The 25,158-nt window shown below is 35.2% G+C and overlaps 2 protein-coding genes across 3 annotated transcripts in view; one reads left to right on the forward strand and one right to left on the reverse strand.

The window, feature by feature from the left end:
• The first annotated feature begins 9,685 nt into the window (after positions 1 to 9,685).
• On the forward strand, positions 9,686 to 16,700 carry LOC126976821 (endoribonuclease CG2145-like). The gene is made up of 6 exons (XM_050825438.1): positions 9,686 to 10,124; positions 10,214 to 10,325; positions 12,363 to 12,447; positions 13,396 to 13,548; positions 14,808 to 14,896; positions 16,423 to 16,700. Exons 1-6 carry the CDS (start codon positions 9,751 to 9,753, stop codon positions 16,657 to 16,659), a joined length of 1,050 nt encoding a protein of 349 aa, XP_050681395.1. The 5' UTR covers positions 9,686 to 9,750; the 3' UTR covers positions 16,660 to 16,700.
• Positions 16,701 to 17,524: 824 nt separating this feature from the next.
• The window catches only part of LOC126976781 (5'-nucleotidase domain-containing protein 3), a 197,100-nt gene continuing 189,466 nt past the window's right edge, over positions 17,525 to 25,158 (reverse strand). For both annotated transcript variants that reach the window (XM_050825370.1, XM_050825369.1), the window contains exon 9: positions 17,525 to 23,541. In XM_050825370.1, coding sequence (XP_050681327.1) covers positions 23,337 to 23,541 — 205 coding nt within the window. In that variant the 3' untranslated portion in view covers positions 17,525 to 23,336. The remainder of the gene's footprint in view (positions 23,542 to 25,158) is intronic.

The following is a 25,158-nucleotide window of genomic DNA, read 5'->3' on the forward strand; positions in this document are numbered from 1 at the left end:
TCTGGTTGTGTGACGTTCCTCCACATTGCGGTTCTCAAGGAACTTTCTTCCACGTACAACCAAGCTGTGAAATGAGTTTCCTTGAGCGGTGTTTCCAGGACTTACGACATGGGTTTAAAAAAACGGTAACGCTCCTTTGATTCATCTGATGTTGCAAGGGATCACTTAACATCAGCTGACCCATACGCTTGTATGTCGTCTCTTCTATATAAAAAAATAGTCTACTAACAAGAACCATTTTTATGACAATAAGGGACGAGACGCCCTGCCCATTTCAATACAGTGCCGCTCAGGATTCTTGAAAAATTATAAAATTCTGTGCAGCACTACAATTGCGCTCGTCTCCTTGAGACATAAGATGAGATGTTAAGTCTCATTTGCCCAGTAATGTCACTTGTGATACCCATAATCTAGACGGCATCCTGTGCAAAGGAGCCTCCCACTCGTAAATAGATGCAAACTGTAAATTGAATGAAAATAAATTATTCTATAAATTAAATGATATCATAGTATTTAATATTATAACAAATGTTACGTAAGGCAACTATAAGTAGGACTTTTCTGAACAGTCTTAGCGGAACTGGCCAGCTTTCACTCATATAATAAATTTTATCACAATTATTTACGCCGTGCTTTTCAAAATCTAAAGATGTTTCCGTCTGATATTGTGTAATCATAATTATGCTTAGAATGACGATTTCATTTCACTTACACAATCAAAATATTGTCTCCCTTTAATCATGTTTCGTATACACCACTTGAATTCAAGAATATTTGCACAGATTAGGTCGAGGGGATAAGGCTAAAGTAGGAATTCAAATCTAAAGCTGATCTTTTAAATTAGCGTATACTTTTTTCTAGCTTGGACTTTCTGGCAAGACTTTGTCACAAAGACAAAGACCTGGTCACAAAGCACGAACTACCCAAGCTTGGCTGGAAGTCAAAGTTCCTGAATTCATGAGAGCTGAGGAGCTGAGGTTATCAAATAGTACAATTTTGAATTTCGCACGGACGATTGATGACAGAACAATGACACAAGACACGAATAGACACTTTTGCTATACATATTATAGTAGGCGTGCAAAGTGCGTTTATTTCAGAGTTCACACTGTAAAGTCCATATTCCTGAAGTACGTAATCTGTGATCAAGTGAGCTCTGTCTTCATAGATGTGTAAAAAGAGCTTCAGAACTACTCGGGACCGTCTTCTGGGAATGATAGAAAACATGCTCCAAAAACACTTTTTTGTAGACGTTTTAACAAGAAAACAGTACACTTCTCTGCTGTCCAATTTACCATTATTGCTGTCTGTTTTAATCCATCGTTTACGCTTAAAAAGTGTGTGTGTACTTATGTATGCACGCACGAAGTTATACTTCTTTGGCGTAACAAAGCCAAAATTCTTAAAATTATTTAGTCCCACTGCTATTCTACGTTTGTAGAAAGAACAATATTGTAAAAATCTTTCAAAGATGGCTTTGACAATTAATTATTAAATAACGAATACTGCTGGTATGGGCTTGAACTCTTTGTCTGTCCTAATAATGGTACCATGAAACCAAAAAAAAATAACGAATGTCGCAAATGTCAGAGAATTTTAAGAACCAACTTCACCCTTTTACTTTTGTGTAATAGTGATGCGCACGCATCTTAAAATTTAACAATCATTCTTTTTTCCATAACGTGCCTAAAGGAGCGCCAAAAATATTTAAAATGATACACAATAAAATACTTCCAACGTTACTCTCTAACCTTCAATAGTTTGTAACGGAATATTCTTCGTGTGGGCCACTGATGAACTCCCTCCATTCGCAACTATTGCCATTATAGCGGGTCGACTTAAATCAATCCTTAAAGTTATAAATGAAAAAATAGACTGTTTACGCTAATGAGTATGGAAGCAACTGTGGACGAGTTCTGTTTCTCTGCCAGCAACGAAAGCTATTGACTTCTATATAAGGTATAAGTAAGATATATAGATGATAGTTTCCAAAGAAGCAATACAAGATGGAAAGTCTTAGTTTCAACGTTATAAGGGGCGTCGCTAAAAGACGCTCTATCGTCCAAGTTTTTCCATCAATGCGTACTTTGTATTACAAAGTAATTAATTTTACATTTATTGAGAATATTTTATGATAGATGCAACAGTATCGTATCCTTTATGAGCATCAAACGGTCAAATACGGTTATCAATACAACAAAATATCAGAGTTGTTCGCTACTTTGGTCAAGCAACGCAAGCTGCTACTTTGGTCACATAATGCGTAATGATAAATACGACCTGCTCCAACTCATGATGGAAGGGAAAATCTAGGGAAAGCGTCCACCGGAAGAAGGCGTACTTCGTTGCTTAAGAATCTCCGGACATGGTTCAACATTAGCACAGGATCGCTGTTCCGAGCTGCTGTGTCGAAGATAAAAATAGCACTAATGATAGCCGATCCCGGTAGGAGATGGCACCTCAAGAAGAAGTTCGTTACTTTCTAAAAAATAATAATTATACAAATTGAACTAATTCGCAGAGTTATAATAAATCAAAGTATGTAAACCAAACCCCATAGGCTAAAAATTTAAACAACTTACAAACTAATCGGCTCAATGCAGTTTTCATGAAATTTATCACACACATCTGATCTGCATTTATTATTATTTATTACATTATGCAAAAAATATATGTTGCTTTTAGACCGTCTAGAAATAACTACCCATTATTATTAATAACTGACCATCACCCTAAAACTGTCCAATAGAAATTATTTATTTGATATAATTATTTATTTTTCAACATAAGTTTTTAATTATCCAATAAATTAAAATAGTTCGATCATAAATATACAGTCATTTTGATTGTGCTTGATTATAGCATAAATATTACAAATTAAACTTTTAAAGAATCCTGCATAAAATTAGAGACATAATACCTTCATAATTGTTAGTATATTGCTTGCAAAATACTTTTATTTACTTAAAGTTTGTGTGTGTGGTTTGAGCTATGTACTGCATTCAATAACTCTTGTTTTTTTTTAAATTAGCCCAGGAACATTTATTTAAATGTTATGTTAATTCAGTTACTAGTTAATAACTAGTTATTTAATTTTTAAATAACCTACTCGGATAAGTCAGGACGTTTGAAAAGGTATATTTGTAGCATCACTATGCAAATAATGTATTTGAAATTATTTGTTAAACGATGATGCTGCAAAAAATGATTTAAAATAGTCGCAATGGGTTCTTTACGATTCCTTCTCATTACAGCTCAGCTTTTTCTGAGGTGGTGGTAAATGGTATAATGTATAACTTATACAATTCATATGTGTAATATTTTTGGCGACTTCGAATTACTCAAAATAAAGCCCACAAACAGAATCTTAGTTTATTATTAAAGACAATATAATATAAAGCATAAACTTAAAAAATGTCCATAGCGTAAGAAAATAAATTAATTTCCTTTGTAAATTGTTATGTATTTTTTAACTCTATTACAGTTTCCACGAAAACCATCACGGCCTTACAAATAAACTTGGTATAACCTAAGAAAAAACCATAAAGATACACGATGTTTACAAATAGGCATTGTGCTTAAATAATATTGGTTTGTTCGGTTTATTCGGACGTAAAACGTTTCCCGCCTTTATTTGCAAGGCTGCTTGACATTCGGCAAACTTCAGAGTTAACATTGTATTGACAGTGTTGATAGCGATATAGTTGACATTTTGCATAACTTTTTTCCAAGTTTATACTTTCTGCGGGCGTTAACGTTTAAGAACATAATACAAATATGTTTATACATATTATAACTATTACATTGCAATATACTAGAGATATATACAATTACTTAAGAGATAATTTAAAAAAATATATAAATCAAATTAGCCTTGTTTTACTGCTTGACTGTAGGAGTATGGTCGGATGGGACTCGCTTTGCCCTGACTGTCGTAGAAGTTGACGAGTTGCTTCACAGACCCTGGCCCAGGCGTTGTGATAGGGTTGGCAACGGGGGCTGGATTTACAGGCTTCGGTTTGATTAGACTTGGAGGGCTAGTGACTGGAGGGACCGGTACTGCTGGCTTAGAGGCACTAGTTGGTTTAGGTGTTGGTGAAGGTGAAGGTGAAACTGGCTTGTGTGTTGTTGGCACAGGAGCTGGCTGCGGAGCTTTCACTGCAGGTTTTACTCCGCCGCCTTCCATATTAATAAAGGCAATGTTTGCATTCTTATCAATTGGTGCGTATGTTTTTCGACCTGTAATGTAAATTAATTTATAAACATTGTATAAAACTTGTTACGCATTATACGAAACCATAACATACTAGGCACACACAAGATGGACCGACAATCTGGTGAAAATTGCCGGAATACGTTGGATGAGGGCAGCGCAGGATCGATCATCGTGGAGATATTTGGGGAGGCCTTTGTTTAGCAGTGGATGTCTTCCGGCTGATGGGGATGGCATTCTAAATGGGATAATATATTTAATAATGTTAATAAGTGCTAATTCCTTGAGGAAAGACAATAGTCTTTCAACTTTCTTTCTTTTGACAATAGGCAATAGCCTTTATATAATAGTTGTATTGGTACGTACGTTTGCAATGCTCCGAATATATAAGGGACTTGTGTAGCAATGATTGGCAAAAATCTCTCATATTGAAAAATAATCGCTTTATGTTATATTTAATGAAAAGGCTTAAAAATATTTTATTTGGTATAGTTGTAAACAGTGGGAGTTTCCGCGGGAAGCTGTATTCTGAAAAGCTGTATTTACGCGTTGTTTCACGTTTGCCGTTCCTTTTAATACTAAATCATAACTTAGTCACTGATGATCTACTAGTCACATGTGAGGCGACATATTGAACGCGGCTACGTCACATCTAGCACCTTCATAGATTACTATGTTTAAAACGTATCTTAATACAAATGCGTACAATCTTATTCCTACTTCGTAACCTAAGATTCTAACTCATACGGCGTTTCGAATTTAGTAATGCTCAGATGTATAAAGCACTTGCTGATGCCCGCGACTTCATCCGCGTAGATTAAGGGATTTTGAAATGTAGACTATCTCATGTCTTATTCCAGTTCCCGTTTTCTCTCCCGTTCCCAACATATTATATGAATCTTATTTCGAGGAAGATTGCTATGGCAAACTACTTAACTAACCTAATATTGGTATAGTTATAGCTCATCGACGTTAATTTCACAAATCCGCGGGAACCATAGATTATTCCGGGATAAAATGTAGCCTATGTCCTTTCCCAAGCTCTAGTCTATCGCTGTCCCAAATTTCTTAAAAATTGTAACAAACATACTTACATTCACATTTATAATATTTATAGTAGGGATTGCATAAAAGTCTACACAAACTTTCAATTATAATAAAAGAAAATACTCACATTGTACGTAGCAACAGACAAGCAAAAAAACTAACGTGAAGAGCTTCATGATGTCTCTTTGACGGCTGAGAAATGTTCCGCACTTCTCTGTGAATGTTTCCCACTTCGTCCGTTACAAATTAGGCGTGACGGACAAATGGCAGGTGTGTTGTATCAAATATGTCGGGGTCGAGCAAACGTTCACGAAACACTGGACGCTATGAGCAACAGCTTCGCGAATAACCTTAACCAAGCCATGACCTTAAGATAACTCGACGTAGAGTCAACACTCAGATTATGTTAGTTGATTTCACATTTTATGCTCTGTATTCAAATCTATTTAATGATCTTTTAAAATAAATTGTGTTTCTTTTATGAAAATAAGTGTGAAGACAAGCACAACGTTCAGCTGATGCTAATTGATACACCCTGCCCATAACAATGCAGTGCCGCTCTTGAAAAACCCAAGAATTTTGAGCGGGCTGTGTTTCAGTTTGAAGGGCGCCGTAGCTAGTGAAATAACTGGGCAAATGAGACTTGACATCTTATGTCTCAAGTTGACGAGCGCCGTTGTAGTGTCGCTCAGAACTTTTGGGTATTTCAAGAATCCTGAGTGGCACTGCATTGAAATGGGCAGGGCGTTTCTATTACTATCAGCTGAACGTCCTGCTCGTGTGGACCATTGTTTCATAACAAAGCCTCAGTCGATCATGTTGGTTGGAAAATCAAGGAAACGTCAGGTGAAATAATTAATGTTTATTAAAATTCGGTTTTAATTAAATCGAATCAAATTCAAAAAGGCTTAAACTAAGCACTTTTGAATCGTCACTATAAATATTTAATTTAAATTACTGAATATACCATATGTTCGGAAAATATAAAGCTCGTGAGAAAAAAATACACAAAACTCGACGGCCATTCTTTTTAATCAATAACACCCTTATTCATAATAGTCTGCTAGCTTAAAGCATTGCTAATTCGCACTCTGTCTTCTTCTATTGACCTAAGTCAGAATGAGAAAAAACACTCCGTAGCGACTGTTTAAAGTTAGCGGACCATTATGAATAAGGGGGTTAGAGTATTAGAATAGGTGTAATACACATAACAAATTAGTTTGTCCTTAAAAAACTTAGCAATATATGAATCGGTATCTAAGTTAAAAGCGTTTTAAATATCTTATAGGATAATTTTAAATATTTTATAGGATTTTATTTCGATTTTACGAGGTCTCAGAGTGGCTCAAGCGGAAGATCGCTGGACATGCATAATATGTGTGTCAGCATAAGTCGAACTTTATTTATTATTTTTGCAGCTGATGTTTAATCTAGTTTTATTTTATTTTGTTTTATGTTCATATTTAATTTTAAGTAAGTATTGTTGTATTATTGTACTGAGTTTTTAGCTGCAAATAAAATATTTTATAATTATTCTCTCTATTACAATTTCAGGTTATTTTCTACATTTATATATATAACATATTTATAAAAAACAATATTACAAGTATAAATATAAAAAATAGAGTCCCGCCGGCGTTGGTTCACGACAATTCCGCCGGTTATTAGGGCGACAGACTGAGGAACTTCCGCACGATGCATGCTGTTCCCAAAACAGCTGCTTTCTGTAACTGATCCTTTATCCAATTATTAAGTGAGAGCCTCTTGAGATGATGGTCAAAGCTCTCTGCTATAAGACCGTTAACGGAAACGACTATTGGTACAATTATTGTTGAATCAACATCCCACATGTAAGTAACCTCGTGTGCTATGTTTAGGTACTTCTACAATTTGTCTATTTCAGCTTTCACAAGGTTATCATCACACGGAACGGTGATATCAACAATAAATGCCCGACGCTGTCACCGATCTACCAACACAATATCAGGCTTATTAGCAATGATAGTTCTGTCCGTGATGATAGATCGGTCCCACTAGAGCTTGGCACGGCTGTTTTCCAGAACTGGCTCCGAAGTATAATTATAATATGGGACTTCAAAATACACAAGATTGTATCGAAGAGCAAGTTGCTGATGGATAATTATTATTAATATTATTAACAATTTAACAGCAAACTGTTGCGGTATTCATATAAAATGGCCCCCGAGCAAACACAATTATGGCCTAAGAGCCATCTCAATGCATAATACATAAAGTAAAATACGATTTTCCCGCGTGTCACGCGAGGTGTGCATTGCGCGCGGCCGCTCGGGTGCAACCGTTCACTGATCACTCCTCATCAAGATGACTGTTATTTAACTTTCTTTTACGCTCACCGCAATGATTTTGGAAAAATAAAGCTTTCATTTGTTGCTCTCACATACGTGACACAACGTTTTCTTTCGTACTATTTTTATATTAAATCTTTGCCCTTACGACTGTAAACATTGAGACCAAAATTTAAAAAGATTAGGATCTTGACTGTTGCTTCTCGATATATTCTTGATAATGTAATGTATGTTCATAGGGCACATAAGTGAATTTGCTAGAAACTGTCATGACCTTATGGTCATGACATTTTCTAGCATTATTGTTAAAACCAGGAACAGACATAAACTTATAATGCCTACTATGCGGCTAAGTCGAGTTAGTTAGTCTTTTGTGGGGCGATGCTTTTACAACAAGATCCCAGAAAATGTTCAAAACAAAAGTATTACGTTATTCAAGAGAATTGTTAAAACACGTTTGTGTGGTAAAGGTTACTATAACATGAATGACTTTCTCAATGATACCACAGATTGGGAATGGAGCGACCGCCCTCAGGCTATTAAATTTAGTTAAAGTTAATTGTACAATATTACTTTGTAAACATATTTTATTGATGAAAAAAAAAGCCCGCTGCGTTTGTTGCGCCTATTCTTCTCAGGTCTGAGGCATTCGTTTTGGAATGGGTGGTGGTTTTTGACTTTCAATAAGTGATGTCACATCCTATTTTGAATAAAAATATTTGAATTTGAAAAACCTGCAAAGTTAGTGTTTTAAGCGGTTGTTGTTTGATTTATCGTAATATACTTTTAATGGAATATTGGAAGGATACGCGCCGCATCTGATGCCCTGAAACACCAGAGGAATCAATTATTTATTAATTTTTAACATCACAAAATCCACATAACCTAAGTTAGGTTATAATAAAACTATTGTAGAACTTACTTCTAGTAACGGATTGACAATATTTATAATTGTGTTGTAATATTTATAATCATTTATAAGGTTTATTTTGGTTTAACATGTTATGTCCGCAGAAGAAGGTTCATTCCAATGAACGAGCCCACCCTTTCAGATGCTGTTGATGAAAATGTGATTTGTGGCGTGTGGTACGATGTTGGACTTTACCGGCAGAAATCATGTTAAATACCTGTTTGGAACACTCCCAATAGTAGATACGTTATAGTGCAGAATGAAGCGAATATTCAATTCCAAGGGATTGAGTTACTCAGAGACTACTCAATCGCTGCAGCTCTTATATGGACCACGTCGAGTGGTTTGAGCTGCAACAGACTAGGGATGAAAGCAATACTCCATAGTTGGCCGTATCTAGGTTTTATAGAGCGCTAGTCTGGGCACCTGCGTGAAATAAGTACTTACTATCTGTCGTTTTACCAATCTAGTTCTATGGTTTTGTTTTTAAGTGAATTGCATTTGCATTCCCATGAATTTTTAGTCCAGTAGTAATACTTGGTGAGGCATCTATCGTTGTAGGCTGGTGGGTTATAGCGAATAGAGATTCATGCAAACACTCAGTTTTCAGCATTTTAAGGGTTTCTTTTTAAACCATTTCACGACGAATGTTATGATTTGTCTTAAGTGTTGACAATAATTTCATTTTACGATCTTCTCGAGAGACCTAGATTTAACATTATAACAAGTTTCATCTGGCTCTGATTGAGGATTTCCCAAAAGAGCTTTGGATGGCTATTACCTACATACGGCATCTCAATCTACGGTAAGTTCTAAAACCACATACACGTTGCAGATATCTATATCAATCAATCATGTGCAGAAGAAACAGCTTAATCAGGAATTATAACTTTCAGGTCTAACAAAAGACAAAGTTTATATATTTTAAAGGCTTACAAAAAGACCGTTGAATGTTCATAATGATCAGTAAGCAAGAACTGTAAGTTGTCAGCACGTGCGAACTCAATCTTACAATAGTGTTAATAGGCAAGGTCATTTTTGTTTACCGTACACGAATCACATTACCTATGCGGTCTATAGGTAGCTCTGAATATAAAACTGGAAATCCGCGAGTTGAATCTAAACAACTACCATATCGCTTGATACAGAGTTGAAGATGACGTCACCCAAAGGTCGGACAGTATCGCAGCTAGCCTCGAGTACAGATCACTATAGCGTCGCATTCGGGCAACTCTATACGCGAAGAAAACAAAATGAAGTTACCTTTAATTCTGCTCCTTTGTTACGGAGCATGTTATGCTGACGACATAGCTTCAGCAGCGGGCCAGATCTTCAACAGCATTCTGCCGAATTTAATTAGCAACTCCGTGACTGGTCAGCAAGGAAATTCTGCAACAAATACCCTGCAACAGATTGGCACGGTGGTCGGTGGTGTGGTTGACTATGCAAAGAAGAAGAGTTATGAAGAGATGCTGAAACAGGTGCAAGACTCGACCAGCGATGAAGACCTGCTCCGCATCAGTGAAGAAATGTTTAACGCGGATGTTAATAATGCGTTCAATTACATTCAAGTCAATTTACAAGGCAAAACTAGTCCTATGTCTAAGAGCGATGAAGCACAAACCAGGTGAGTCAACATTTGTTTCATATTATTAATATGTTGTTGTGTTCATTTAGATATTACGTTGTATCTTTTATCTTTTATGTGTTTTTTAGTCTACTGACAGTGCCTGAGAATGTATGGAATGGCCCCACGATAAGACCGTTTGTAGCACTCTTCGATAATTATCACAAGAACGTTATTAGGCCGGAATTCGTTACACCGAATGTAAGTTAATATTAATGTTTCCATATTATTAATTAATTATTTCTTTAAAAGCTTCATTTTTAATATTAATGAATATAGCGTTGTGAATGAGCATTGAGTCAAGGATTTTATATACATTTATGATTTTATTTGCAATGCACATAACCTTATAAATATACATACAACGGCGCATCATTTACGTCGTGATCAACTTATGAGCAGTAAAAAGTGAATGCTATGTTCATCGGCGGGTAATATAAAAACCGGTACAGGACTAAATTGAAACTAAAGTTACTTTTATATCGAAATATTATTGATCGAAGCACATTCCAATATTAAGCTTTTATAGTATTTCTTATAAGGCATTTAAATTATTATAATCGTCAACCGTTACCAAAATTCTTACTGTTTTTTTATGAAAATGAGGGACGAGACGAGCAGGACGTTCAGCTAATGGTAATTGATACACCCTGCCCATTGTAATGCAGTGCCGCTCAGGATTCTTGAAAAATCCAAAAATTCTGAGCGGCACTACAATTCCCCTCGTCACCTTGAGACATAAGATGTTAGGTCTCATTTGCCCAGTAATTTCACTAGCTGCGGCGACCTTCAGCCCGAAACATAGTAATGTTTACACATTACTGCTTCACGGCAGAAGTAGGCGCCGTTGTGGTACCCATAATCTAGCCAACTTCCTGTGCAAAGGAGCCTCCCACTGGTAATAATGTAGATGATCTAGACTCTAGAGGAAAATAGTTTATCTGTTGTTTGAATGTTGATGTAATATTAAGTACTAGTGTCTCCTGACCGTAAAATCAAATCAAATCAAATCAAAATCAGTCTATTCACGTAGGTCACGGAAATGACACTTATGAATGTCAAAAAAAAAATATTTTTCTTATTGAATCTACCGCCACTTCGTAAAGGGTTGAGCTAATGAGAAGAAGTAGCAAGAAACTCATTGCCACTCTTTTATATCAAGATTTACATTTAAGTACATCGATTTACAAATCATTTCAAATTACAATATAATAATATGTAAAATGTAAAATGTAAAATAATGCAACAGACACACTTAAACAAAAAAAAAATAGTCAATGTCTTACACGAGTAAGTCAAATATGCATGCCTGGTTATGCAATCTTCTCATTTGAAAAGAACAAACCTCACTTTCAATGTAAATCTATAGGAAACCTTTTGATTCCGACTAAGTACCTAGAAACCCAAACGATTTTAAGCTTTTCTCATCTAGACCTTTCCAGCGATATATTAAGGGGTTCGGTACCTATTCTGTTTGATGAGAAATAACATTTCCTACGCAGTTTTTGTGCTATTCTCCTTCCGACTCCCCATTCTCTCTCATTTTACTTGTAATAAATCCTTCAATAATCTATATAAAATTCATAAATGTCCAAGCCAGTATTAATTTGGTTGTTCTCCTTTCAATTTGAAATAACAAAAGTTACAACATTCCTATACAAACTTTACCCCCCTATTTTACCACCCTTAAAAGGGGATTTCCCAAAATCTTAGCTGACCCCTACGTCCTAGAAAGAACCTACCTTCCAAATTCCAAGTTTGGAGGTGGAAATCTTATATATATATATATAAATTACGTGTCACGTTGTTTGTCCGAGATGGACTCCTAAACTAATGAACGGATTTTAATGGGGATTACTTCATGGAGTGCAAGTTGGTCCAATTTGAGAGATTGGATAGTTTTTATTTCGATTCGGGACCCATAATTATTTTTATTTTCAATATTTGTTTTGTATGGACATATTTTCTATGAGAGAATTTAGTGACGCACGGTTTGACAGTTCCACTGTGAAACAATTTCATTATAACAACAGGGAGCATTTTTTACGAAACAATTCTTGATGTCTTGAAATATTATTGGCAAATTCCTATAAAACAGTATTTTTTTTTATTATCTACAGAACAACGTCTCTCGGGGCAGCTAGTATATATATATATATATATAGATAAGTACGCGTATAATTCCGTGATTGTGTTTAAATAAATATTTAATATTTTTGATAATTCTTATGTTTTTAGGAGGAAACAGAACAAGTAACATTCATCAATACTATCTTAGCTACTGGTCCAATGAGAACATTGATGAATTACCTGGTCAGCAAGGGCAAGTGGAATTATTATTAATAATTATTAACCAACACTGTCATATTAGGCCATATCCATATACAGAGATTAGCAAAAGAAACCGAAGGCGAGCGAAAAAGAAGGTTGACCCTTCGTTCTCCTCACATGCGGTTGACTTTCCTTCGATACAGATTATTTTTGCCCGCACATTTTTCGTATCGCAGTTGTTTTAAATTAAAATTATCGAATTCAAATATATTTATTCAAAATAGGATATGACATCACTTATTGAAAGTCAAAAACTCAGCGGGTTTTTTTTCCTCAAAAAATATATATTTACAAAGTAATATTGTACAATTAAACATATTATTTAATAGTCTGAAGGCGGTCCCTAAATTCCCTATATGTGGTGACATTGAGAAAGTCATTTATGTTATAGTAACCTTTACCACACAAACGTTTTTTAACAATTATTTGAATAACGTAATACTTTTGTTTTGAACATTTTCTGGGATCTTGTTTTAAAAGCATATATACATCGCCCCACAAAAGACTTACTAACTCGACGTAGCCGAGTAGTAGGCATTAAGAAGAGAGATTAAGAAGCAACAAAGGCTTTATACCTTTATCTTTACCAGAAACTATGAAGGAATACCTACCCGGTAACGCTATCAGTACATCAACATTTGTAACCAAAACTTGAGCTTAACCTTAAATTATGGTGGTTCTTTTAATAATCTTCTGACGTTCAAAAAGTATTGCTTATTAAACCAGCGAGTTCTCCACAGTTAAACATAATATATATCTACCCCCTTATTCATAATAGTCTGCTAACTTAAAGCATTGCTAATTCTCACTCTGTCTTCTTCTATTGACCTAAGTCAGACTGAGAAAAAACACTTCTAAGCGACTGTTTAAAGTTAGCGGACCATTATGAATAAGGGGGCTAGACGTTAATTTTCCTCATCACACCCTTTTCAATTTCCAGGTTTAAATCAGATGAATGAATATAACGAGCAAGTTGAACTTCTGAAGAAGATATGGTTCACGAAATACGCTCGCCACTGGACTGGTCTATGTAAATGTAGCTGTGCATTCGAGAATATCTTCATGGCTGAACTAAAATCCGACCAAGTTTTAGGTAAAATGTGTTTCATCTCAAACTAGGGCGCCGTTGCTAGTGAAATTAATAGGCAAATGAGACTTGACACTTTATATCTAAAGATGACGAGTGCAATTGTAGTATCGGTCAGAATCTTTGAGTTTTTCAAGTATTTTCCCTTATTATCATAAAAAAAGAAGTAGGTAAGATGCGCAAGATGTTTTCAAGTATACTGCGAAAGTAATTGGGCACTTATATTCTAAACTGATCCATCTATCGTCAATGTTTGGCGTCGCGTCACATTTACGTCATGATCTTCGACGGGCGCTAGTTAGGGTGGCTGGTATGTATCCTGCCGTATAAGTATATTTTTTTTGGGAACAGGACGTTGAGCTGTTGGTAATTGATACGCCCTGCCCATTACAATGCAGTGCCGCTCAAGATTATTGAAGAACCCAAAAATTCTGAGCGGCACTACAACTGCGCGTCGTCACCTTGAGACATATGTTGTGAAGTCTCATTTGCTCAGCAATTTCACTAGCTACGGCACCCTTCAGACCGAAACACGGTAATGCTTACACATTACTGCTTCACGGCAGAAATAGGCGCCGTTGTTACCTATAATCTAGCCGGCATCCGGTGCAAAGAAGCCTCCCACTGGTGATATTTCACATGTTGATAGTATCACATAATTTTCATATACTTAATTCAGAGTGATAGGTACTACTGCAGATACTCTAGACTATTGTGAGGTTTTAAATTCTTTTATGTTACTACAAGTAGGTTAGGGAACGCTTAAGTATTTTTTTACTTACCCTTGCATAAAAAGATATTTTTTAAAAGCTGAAGTTGTAGGTACAAGATGTACCTACGATTCAAAGGTTATTTTATATACGAAGGAACAAACGGCTTGGTGATCATAAGTGGGGGCAAACGGACATTATGATCACGTGGTGGGAAGTGAGATGCGTTGCCGGCCTTAGATTTAGGAGTATGCTGTAAGCTTGAAGTTCCCTAACTCGTATCGGTTCGGGAAAACTGCAGTCAGGTTAAAAGAGTGACAAAGAGTTTCTTGCCATTTCTTCTCATAATGAACTTTTTCAAAGTGGTAGTGGCCTAAATGATTTTTTATTTGATTCACCAACAATTAGATCGTATTATCTTTCGTTCGTAGTTGAGATTATATAATTTACAACTAGCAAATTGTTATGATGACCGTGCACTTAGAATACTTATTTTTGTACTTAGTTATATTTTGTTTATTTTACAATAGGTATTCAATGTCATGTTCTTTTTAGGTCTACACAGCTGGCTCTTCTTTGCAAAACGTGAGCTGGATCGCAAAGCAAACTACCTGGGTTACATAGACAAGCTTGATCTGTCCGGGGTAAGTTATTTTTAAATGTATTAGGCTGGATTCGTGTTACACAAGGTTTGAAAGTGGGGTAACGATACAAATTATCGTCTCTAGGTGACCAGTGTAAAAGCGATTCCACTCAGAACTTTGGTTGTAGAGAATCTTGACCACTGACAATACAGTAAGTATTGTTTGTTGATGTGTACACGAGCTACTTTCCGTAACGATGAGAGAAAAGTTTGGTGAAATAAATATTATGACAGTACACTGCCAGTACATATACGAGAACCTCCTATACGCTCATAAACATATTAGCCAATTTAAAAAGAATAGTGATGTACACAGTGTCAATACTCGAAACAAACATAAACTCGCAATTCCATCTACTAGGCTCCGTAAAATTGCTAAATCTTTTAAAGTGGATCGTGTTATATTTTATAATAAACTCCCAAATGAAGTTAAAATATTACCTATTAAAAAATTTAAATGTATCGTAAAAAATAAATTAATATCTAAGGCCTATTATAATGTGAAAGATTATTTAAATGATAAAGATAGTTGGAATTAATGTTCTAAATTTTGTTTAAGAATATTGTTATACTCATTTGAATGCTATTGTAACTTTTGTACTTCATCCTCACTTGCACTAAATAACATATAAAGTTTTACAGTGAATAAAGATTTTTTGACTTTGATATTTTGCTGGTATCGGAAAACTTTCAAATAAAAACAAAATAGTTTCAACTCACAAATAAATCTTCTCTTGAAACACCAGAGGAATACCAAGAGTGTTACCGTCCGAAACGAAGTTCAATCGTTTCGTGACTCTGTGTTCGAATTATAGCTAAGGGTTAGGGCTACCCGTGTTAAGGATGTTGTCGAACCATCCGGTGGCTACGTCAACATTCTGTACTCAATGTTGACAGGCCATAGCAGCCTAGCGCAACTCTCTAAAAAAAAAGCGATTTACTCGATTGTATGAGACGTGCAGTCATTAATAGATCGATAGATGATAGACTACTATTTCTAACCTAAGTCAAAAGACTGCTCGTTTCAAACTAAACTAAATTTCAATATTTACATCCTCTTTGGGCTATAAATAATCTAAATTCAACCAGACAACCACTGACAACATAGGTGCAGTAGGTACAAACTCAGTACTTGTCTATCAAAAATCGATGACGAGTATCCTGATTTTACTCGTGTGTTTTATACAATTAAAACATTTCAATTTAAAATTCTTGTCAATATGAAACATAGCGATAATCGCCTACACTTTACTGTGAAGGTTATTATTATTTTAATTGCAGCAAATAGTCTATATAATAAGGACGTATATTAAACAAATCAATTTATAAGATTACTTGCAGTTATGAATACTTTATTTAACTATACTTATATGAGTATGTATCTAATGATTAAGTACATAAGCGATGAAGTTACCTACCGATATGATCAATTACTAACTGTACAATTTTTTATTATAGTATATAGTAATTTGTAATAAACACTCAATTTATTTAAATATCCTATCTATTCTTATTTATGGTCCACAGAAAGGTCTGATCTTGAAACAACATTCAATTTTGAGTGAAACCAAAGACGCCCCGGAGATTACGATGTTCGTTGGTACGTCCCCCGAGCTGGAGATGGCATTATATACTCTGTGCTTCATGGCGCGACCCGACAGACCCTGCAAGTTGCGCTACAACAACGTACCCTTCACCATACAAACCAAGACGTTGAAAGCTGATAATGTCATCCTAATAGACACGGCCTACCCTGTCTACTAATTTTACTATGTATCAGATCCCCATAAGTGTCAACATGTTCTGTTGATTTTAACATGGCCGTCATACACTGTCAAACTGACATCTGTCAAAATGACACACCAACTATAAGAATTGACCAATGATAGCATTGCTGTCCATAGCAATGACCAATCACAGTGTTGCTGTCTGTACTCATTGGTCTAACTTGAATCACTTGCAAGTAGGTATTGTCCATTTCATAGTGAACGGTTAGTATATAATATTTGGTATCACAAATAACTCAATCATTGTTCTTTTTTAGTTTACACATTATTTTTATATAAATTTTTCACCTATAATATTATATTACATTAATGAAATACGTACCAACCTACTATGTATAATAGTATCTTTTTACAAGTGAGGTAAGTTGCTCATTATACACGAGGCTGTGGGACGTTGTGTTTAAAATTTAAATTTTTTTCGGCTGTGGGTTGCAGCCCGAGCTGTAGGCGAGGGCGTAAATCAGCCGAGTGTCTAGTGAGCAATGCTCACGAGTTTCATTCACACTTTATAAACACATGTATTGCATAAATCGGTCAAATAAAATATGAAAATAATGGAAACTTCTACTTCTGGCGCGCCAGTTCTTTTTTGCACATACAGCCCACTTCAAAATTATAATTTTAGTGATAAAATGCATATATTTTAAAATAAATTATTATGAATAATGATTAACTTAGCCCACTTGTATTAGAAGATACTATTATGTTACTTAAATTTTCATGCTTAAAATACTTAGAAAAATAAGATTACAAAGTAATTGGATAAGTCTCAATAAATAGTTAAAAATCAAATTTTATGTGTTTTCTTTGTCGTTAAAATCAAAGTGGATTAATGAAACAAGTTGTTAATTCTCAATAATATTTATTGTCTTACTTGATGGCACGATCATATGTTATCACGAAAGGGCACACAGTTCATACTATATCTATCTGTAACAGTGAGAGAAGATAACAAACAACTTTAAGACTAACATTTACAAGGAACGATACATTGAACACATCTGTGTAGCTGAGTATATAGGTGGATACAATTTGAGCTTCTTGAGAGTAAAATATAATATTTACTCCGACTATAAGTGACTAACAAAAATTACTTATAAGTAGCTTACATACATCTTAATATATATAAACTAATGAACGGATTTTAATGGGAATTACTTCATGGAGTGCAGTTTAGTCCAACTTGAGAGATAAGATAGTTTTTATTTTCGTTTTATCTTATATTATCGTTTTGGGACCCATAATTATTTTTATTTCGAATATTTGTTTTGTACGCACGTATTTACTATGAGAGAATTTAATGACGCACGGTTAGACAGTTCTGCTGTGAAACAATTTCATTATAACAGGGAGCATATTTTACGAATTAATTCTTGATGTTATGAAATATTATTGATAAATTGATAAAAAACAGTATTTTATTTATTATGTACAGAACAACGTCTGTCGGGACAGCTAGTTTACTTATAAGTAAAAAACATACACTGCTTATAAGCTATTAATAGACGTCGCTTATAAAGAAAAACATACATTACTTATAATTAACTGACATAGATTACAGTTTACTTCTGGCTTCTTCAGGTGGTATTCTATATCTATGGTTTATATACTACCCCCCTTATTCATAATGATCCGCTAACTTTAAACAGCCACTAAGGAGTGTTTTTCTCATTCTGACTTAGGTCAATAGCGAGAAGAGAGATCGCGAATTAGCAATGCTTTATGTTAGCAGACTATTATGAATAAGGGGGTACGTGCATACATCATTAAGGCCATTTCTACATACAGCGAACGAAAACCAGTGATAGTTCTTCCATTTCTTTCACTGGCTACACCCACACACACTCTTTCTCTTTCGTTTCATAGGATTCTTTCGCATTCGTTCGTAATATCTGTATCCGGCATAAGAGAAACAACGATCTTTCCTTTGTCATGTTTCTTCATTGAAATTGTGCCAAAATTTAACACGTAGTTTAAGTTTAAGAAATATTTATAGTGACTATTCAGAAGCGCTTAGTTTAAGACTATTTGAATAAAGAATATTTATTTGACTTTAAACTTGGAACAGAATTCATACTAAATAAATAGGAAAATGCTCTGAATTAAATAAAAACAACAAATTTGTTTTTCCTTTGATGTGTCCCCCGTCGTTCAGAAATCAAATTGAAAGAATTTTTAATTTTCTTTCAACTGTCTCTAAACTTAAACTTAATTTTAGCTAACTATAGTTGGTAGATTAAATCTATCAGATTATTTTTATGTAGATTGATAAATCTTAAGTTTTGTCACAAATAAAATTTCGCAACTATAATATTTGACATTTGACAACCAACTATAAAATTATGTATTCAAGTTTTGTGCAAATTTTTACACGCTTTTTATTAGGTTCACCTGTATGTACATTTTTTGTAACCGACTCATTTGGGCGCGATTTTGACCTACTTTAAACGTCATTTTTTCGTTCAAACAATAATTTTTATTTCCAATATTTGTTTTGTATGAATATATTTTCTATGAGAGAATTTATTGACGCACGGTTTGACAGTTCTGCTGTGAAAAAATTTCATTATGTCATAAAAAACATTATTTTATTTATTATATACAGAACAACGTCTGTCGGGTCAGCTAGTTACAAATAAAAACGGTAAATGGGTCTTTACCCACTCTTGATATAACTTGAAGTCTTGTCACATAAGAGAAATTAACAGAGTGCTTATCGTCTCTGTAAAAACTTATTGCAATAGAATGGGAACCAATTTCCTCTTATCAATACAAAACCTAATTGTTGAGAATTGAACGACATGATTGTTTCTATAATATTTAATCATCGAAAAAATATATGTGTATCTACAACACTATGTGTAAACATTTCATTACATTGTATAAATACAAAAAGGGTATATGTAGAATAGATTAAAACAATGTAATATATAAATTAATATATCAAACCTGGACTTGTAAATGTATAGTATAATCTTAAAAAATTATATTTTTTCCAAACTATAATGAGCCTTTAACGAATAGTTTGAAAATTAAAACACGTCAAGTGAGGCGAGACGCGAGCATAGCGGAGAGGTTTCGGATTTCATATTTTTCTATATTTTTGCAATGTTTTAGTTATGTGAACGTACAACTTATGGACCCAGTAATATCCATATGAATTAATTCCGTAATTATACAAAATTGTGTTATTAACAAGAAATTATTCAGAATGTGACACATTACACTGTCCAAGATCTATTAATATCTGTCATTTATTTTTATATGAGAGGGGGCAAACGGGCAAGAGGCTCACGGGATGAGGAGAGGTGAGGCAACCGCCCATGGACATCCGCAACAACAGGTGTGTCAAGAAATGCGTTGCCAGCCTTTAAGGTGGGAGTATGCTTTTTTCTTTAAGGTCCCTAAGTCGTATCTGTTCGATAAGTAGTTGATTCCAAAGAGTGGCTGTGCGAGGCAAGGAATTTCGAACAAAACGCGCGGTTGTGGAATGCCAGACGTCTACGTGATGCGGATGGTACTTTGCACGTAATGTCCGATGGTGGAATTAGGCCGCTGGAATTAACCCGAACAGCTCCTCTGAGCACTTCCCGTGATAAATGCGGTAGAAGATGCAGAGAGAACCCACATCTCTACGCAATGCTAGAGAATCAAGCCGATCGGAGATGACTTGATCGTCGATGATTCGAGCCGCTCTTCGTTGTATGCGGTCAAATGGAAGAAGCTATGACATAAAAATAACCAATAGACTAAACTAACGTATATAGAATATCAATAAAGAGATTTGGTAATTTTAAGCAAATTTTTATATAGCTGTTTAGACCTTGGACTTGACTCGGTCAGGCTTGACTAGGACTGGAAACTGTATTTGAATGACTTAATAACCATCATTGTTTCTAATGGTCTTTCATTCATCTTGGTCGAAATGGGTTCGATTAATACAGAAAATAACCACTGTTTCAGCATTCTAGAATAATACAAACTTGCTTATTAATACGCCTACCACGAGATTTAACAAAAGCACTCTTACTGGTCCATCATAAAACACTGATATACAGGGTGTAAAACAACTAAGTCCTAAAAGTGGGGAGTTGCAATTTGACCACGATTCTGAATATATTGGCACTGAAAATTTCCAAAATAAAAAATTATGTGATGCAGATTATTTTAAATTTTTATGCAATAAAAATGCAATGCAGTCCGTTTATGAACATAGCTATCTATGGTATGGTATAGGTGCGCCTATTTCCGCAATTAAACCACTAAGATTTGCGTTAAGTATTGGCCAGTTACTCCAACCAGCCCAGCTCTTTTCAAAAGTTCAGAAAACTCCTGGGGTGTTCGCAGACTTCTTGGAGCGACCTCGTATTCATTAAGGTTTTTGCCCGTTGGCTGGCCACCCCCGCACATTGCAGGATTACGTGAGAGACCGTTTTGTTCTTGGCTAGACAGCTTTTGCACTTAGGACTGCTGTCTAATTATCTCTATTTATAGTCCCTAGTAACTATTTATAATCAAAGTCACCGACATAGCCCAAATGATTGCGAAACTGAAGTGGCAGTGGGCAGGGCACATAGTTCGACGGACAGATGGCCGTTGCGGCAGAAAAGTCCTCGAATGGCGACAATGTACCGGGAGACGTAGTGTTGGTAGGCACCCCACAAGATGGACCGACGATCTGGTCAAGATCGCCCGAATACGTTGGATGAGGGCAGCGCAGGATTGATCGTCGTGTAAATCTGTGGGGGAGGCCTTTGTCCAGCATTGGATGTCTTCCGGCTGATGATGATGATGACGACAGTCCCTAGAGTTATAAAAAAACAAAAAACAGGAATTTATTTCGCTCCAACAGCTCACAGCATTAGAAACGTTGCACAAGTGGCATTGACCCTTATTTCGTAGGAACTGTATTTAGCATTACAATGCTGGCTAGAAAAGTTTACAATACACTTTGAACTTTTTTTTATTTTAACTAGAGAACCTTCTTGCTAATATGCCAATAGCTATGATCCAGGTATAGGGAGCTCTCCTCAACCCTCATTCGGAGGTTGTCTGGTTACACCCTGTATATTGAAATGAAACTACAGACCAGATAGGTAAAATATTTCAGACGCTCCACGGTACTACATAACTTGTGTTGACTTCATTAATATTAAATATCCTACATATATACAAGATTATTTCAATTACTAAGTTGTTAATTTAGTTAAACTGACTAGAATATTGGCAGATATTTTGCTTATTAACTACAATTATTTACACAAACACTACGGTATGCCATTAAAGAAAATACCCAGAATTTACCGAACCCCAGTTTAGACCGAAATTACTGTCCTTACTGATACATAGAATGAATTATAACTTATAGTTTATAATATACTCATTATTTTCCTAGCTTCTTTTATTGAAAATAAGGGACGAGACGAGCCGGACGTTCAGCTGATGGTAATTGATACGCTCTGCCCATAACAATGCAGTGCCGCTCAGGATTCTTGAAAAACCCAAAATATTCTGAGCGGCACTACAATAATTGCGCTCGTCACCTTGAGCCGTAAGATGTTAAGTCTCATTTGCTCAGTAATTTCACTAACTACGGCGCCTTTCAGATCGAAACACAATAATGCTTACACATTACTGCTTCACGACAGCAATAGGCGCCGCTGTGGTACATAATCTAGCAGGCATCCTGTACAAAGGAGCCTCCCAGCTATCCATATTTTCTCTAATGACAATGGCACATTCATAGCGTATCTCTAATATAAGGCAACACTAGTTCTGTTTTGATATTGTATCTACACACTCAATGTGACTAGAGGTTAATGATTTTACATATTACTGGCAAGTTTTAAGGAACGGCAGAATTATAATTAAAACCTTCAGTCAGCGATATGATGATTCCGATATTAATTATTACATTACTAATGGCCGATTTCTAAACTATTCCCCTGCTTCTGGCATTTCAATAAATAGTCTATGGAACAATCCATATATGGGATGAAGTATTTGTGATTTAGCTTGATATTTGTACGAATGTGACAGATGAGCGATTTCTATACTATAACTGTGTTATTAATAAATGCGAAGTTAAGTCATTCCAAATTTAAAACCTTTGGTCTTCATTTTAACTTTGTCACTACAGAATAACATGACAGGGAGAAGTAATTTTAAACTTGGAGTAACTTTATATTGCGTTTATTAATGAGACATTATTGATTCGGAAATTAAAATTGATAAATTGAAATGCAGAATTAGGATCGATTGACAGATGACAAAGTCTAAATTTTAAATAATTAATCATAAACTAGAGATCTGGAGTTGAAAGCGGCCATTAGACGATATATTTAAAATTATTGTATTTGTCTTATTACTGTATAATTCGTTGTCGTCGGTACATTTAAATAATTGACATTGTTTAGATGAAACTGCTTAACAATTATTGATTGATTTACGAAATATACTCAGATTACAATAGTAATTGATTAATAATCGATATAAAATAATACAATTATATATAAAGAAGTTTAAAACACTACATCGGAACAACTAATTGTATTGTAACTACATACCTACCTGTACAGTGTAAAAATATACAAAACTACTTGTAACATACACAAAAAAAGTGTGCAGTGCATTTTTAAGTTATATCTTACATTTTTACACGAAATATGAGCCATATTCGTGTGGCATAACACCACGCCGTGGGTAAAATGTGTGCGTGAGTGAATAGTTCATAATGTTACGGATGTTTGAGGTGTAGATGTCGGCAAACCGGAACAGTCGGCGCGAGAAGTATGTGGGGTTGTGATACGTCCGGAACACGCTGCCGAACTGAGGGTTGAACACAGACTTAGTTGCATTCCTGGAACAAATATTTCTATTATTTTATTTTATTTATTTGGAGAAAAAAACAACAATTATCTAAAATATTGGCACATATTAGTGGCTTATAATATATTATGGTAAAACAATTGTTCCTTAGAAATTTCTCACAAAGATTTAAATTTAAAGGTCAAGGACAGTTTAATTAATTTTGATATGTCAATCACGTGCGTCAGCTAGTGGTTTTATATCACTGACCTACAGGTGTACACAATACCACTAGACAGGCTGTTCCATATGTTTGACAGCAGTTTTTTGTGCCTATTTGAAGCGCCACTCGCGATCGTCCAGACAACTAATTTTGACGTAGGTACAATACAAATGGCCGCGAAGGAACGTACAAATACTCTGTAGTATTTTTGCATTTTGAAATAATTTCGTTCGTTTTCTGTGTTATTTATACTTCAAGAATCATCGTACAATTTTTTTGTAAATAGTTTCCCACCATCTATCGATGTTTGCTGAGGTTGTCATCACTAGTTTAATTACCGCATTCTCTCGCTACAAGGCCAACAGCGCCAAAATGGCGACTATCAAACTGCTCCAAAATCACTTTGACAGCCGCCAATCCAGTGGTATATAGTAGTCAGTGTTTTATATTCAAAATAATGACGCGTGGCTGACTGTTAATAACTTGTTAATTAAAATCGGTTACAGTCACAGTAGATTTTCTTCCTTTTTGCTGAATCTCCCTTAGAGATGTTCTCTCTTGCACGGATTGTTTATATATACGCTAGTATACTATTGTGCGTTAGCTAGTGGCTTAATATTCAAAATACTGAAGAGTTAATCCAAGTGTGGCTGATTGTTTACGACTTGTCAATCAAAATCGGTTACAATAACAATAAAATTGCTTTCCTTTTCTATATTGCTGTATTTCCGTTAGAGATATTTTGTTACAAACGGATAATAAAAAGTATTTTTACCAGTGGGAGGCTCCTATGCACAGGAAGCCGACTAGATTATGGGTACCACAATGGCACCTATTTCTGCCGTGAAGCAGTAATGTGTAAACATTACTGTTTTTCGGTCTGAAGGGCAGCCGTAGCTAGTGAAATTACTGGGCAAATGAGACTTAACATCTTATACTCAAGGTGACGAGCGCAATTGTAGTGCGACTCAGAATTTTTGAGTTTTTCAAGAATCCTGAACGGCACTGCGTTGTATTGGGCAGAGCGTATTAATTACCATCAGCTGAACGTCCTGCTCGTCTCGTCCCTTATTTTCATAAACAAAAAAAAATTGCGTGTGTACAAAGTACACATGTCAGAAGTGAAACCTGCATTGTGCATGAACCTCTAAACTGCATATGAAGTCCTGGTACATGTTGCTAGGATGACACATGATTTCAACCGCTATGAAAGACATTACTAACACCGCTACCATATTTATGTTCTCCTGGTGTCTATGCAGTTATACGTCCTGCGTATGACACAAGAATATATTAAGGTATACCTACTCGCGTCATACATAAAAATAAAATAGTATGCATATTTCTGTCTCATTCTTTGCCGACTTCATCCTACACATTTTTGTATTTGTGTCTCTTACCTGTCGTTTTTTCCGTTGCATCCGGTTTGAAATCACAACGATTCTA

This window comes from Leptidea sinapis, chromosome 42 (assembly GCF_905404315.1).
Source record: "Leptidea sinapis chromosome 42, ilLepSina1.1, whole genome shotgun sequence".
Taxonomy (NCBI): domain Eukaryota; kingdom Metazoa; phylum Arthropoda; class Insecta; order Lepidoptera; family Pieridae; genus Leptidea; species Leptidea sinapis.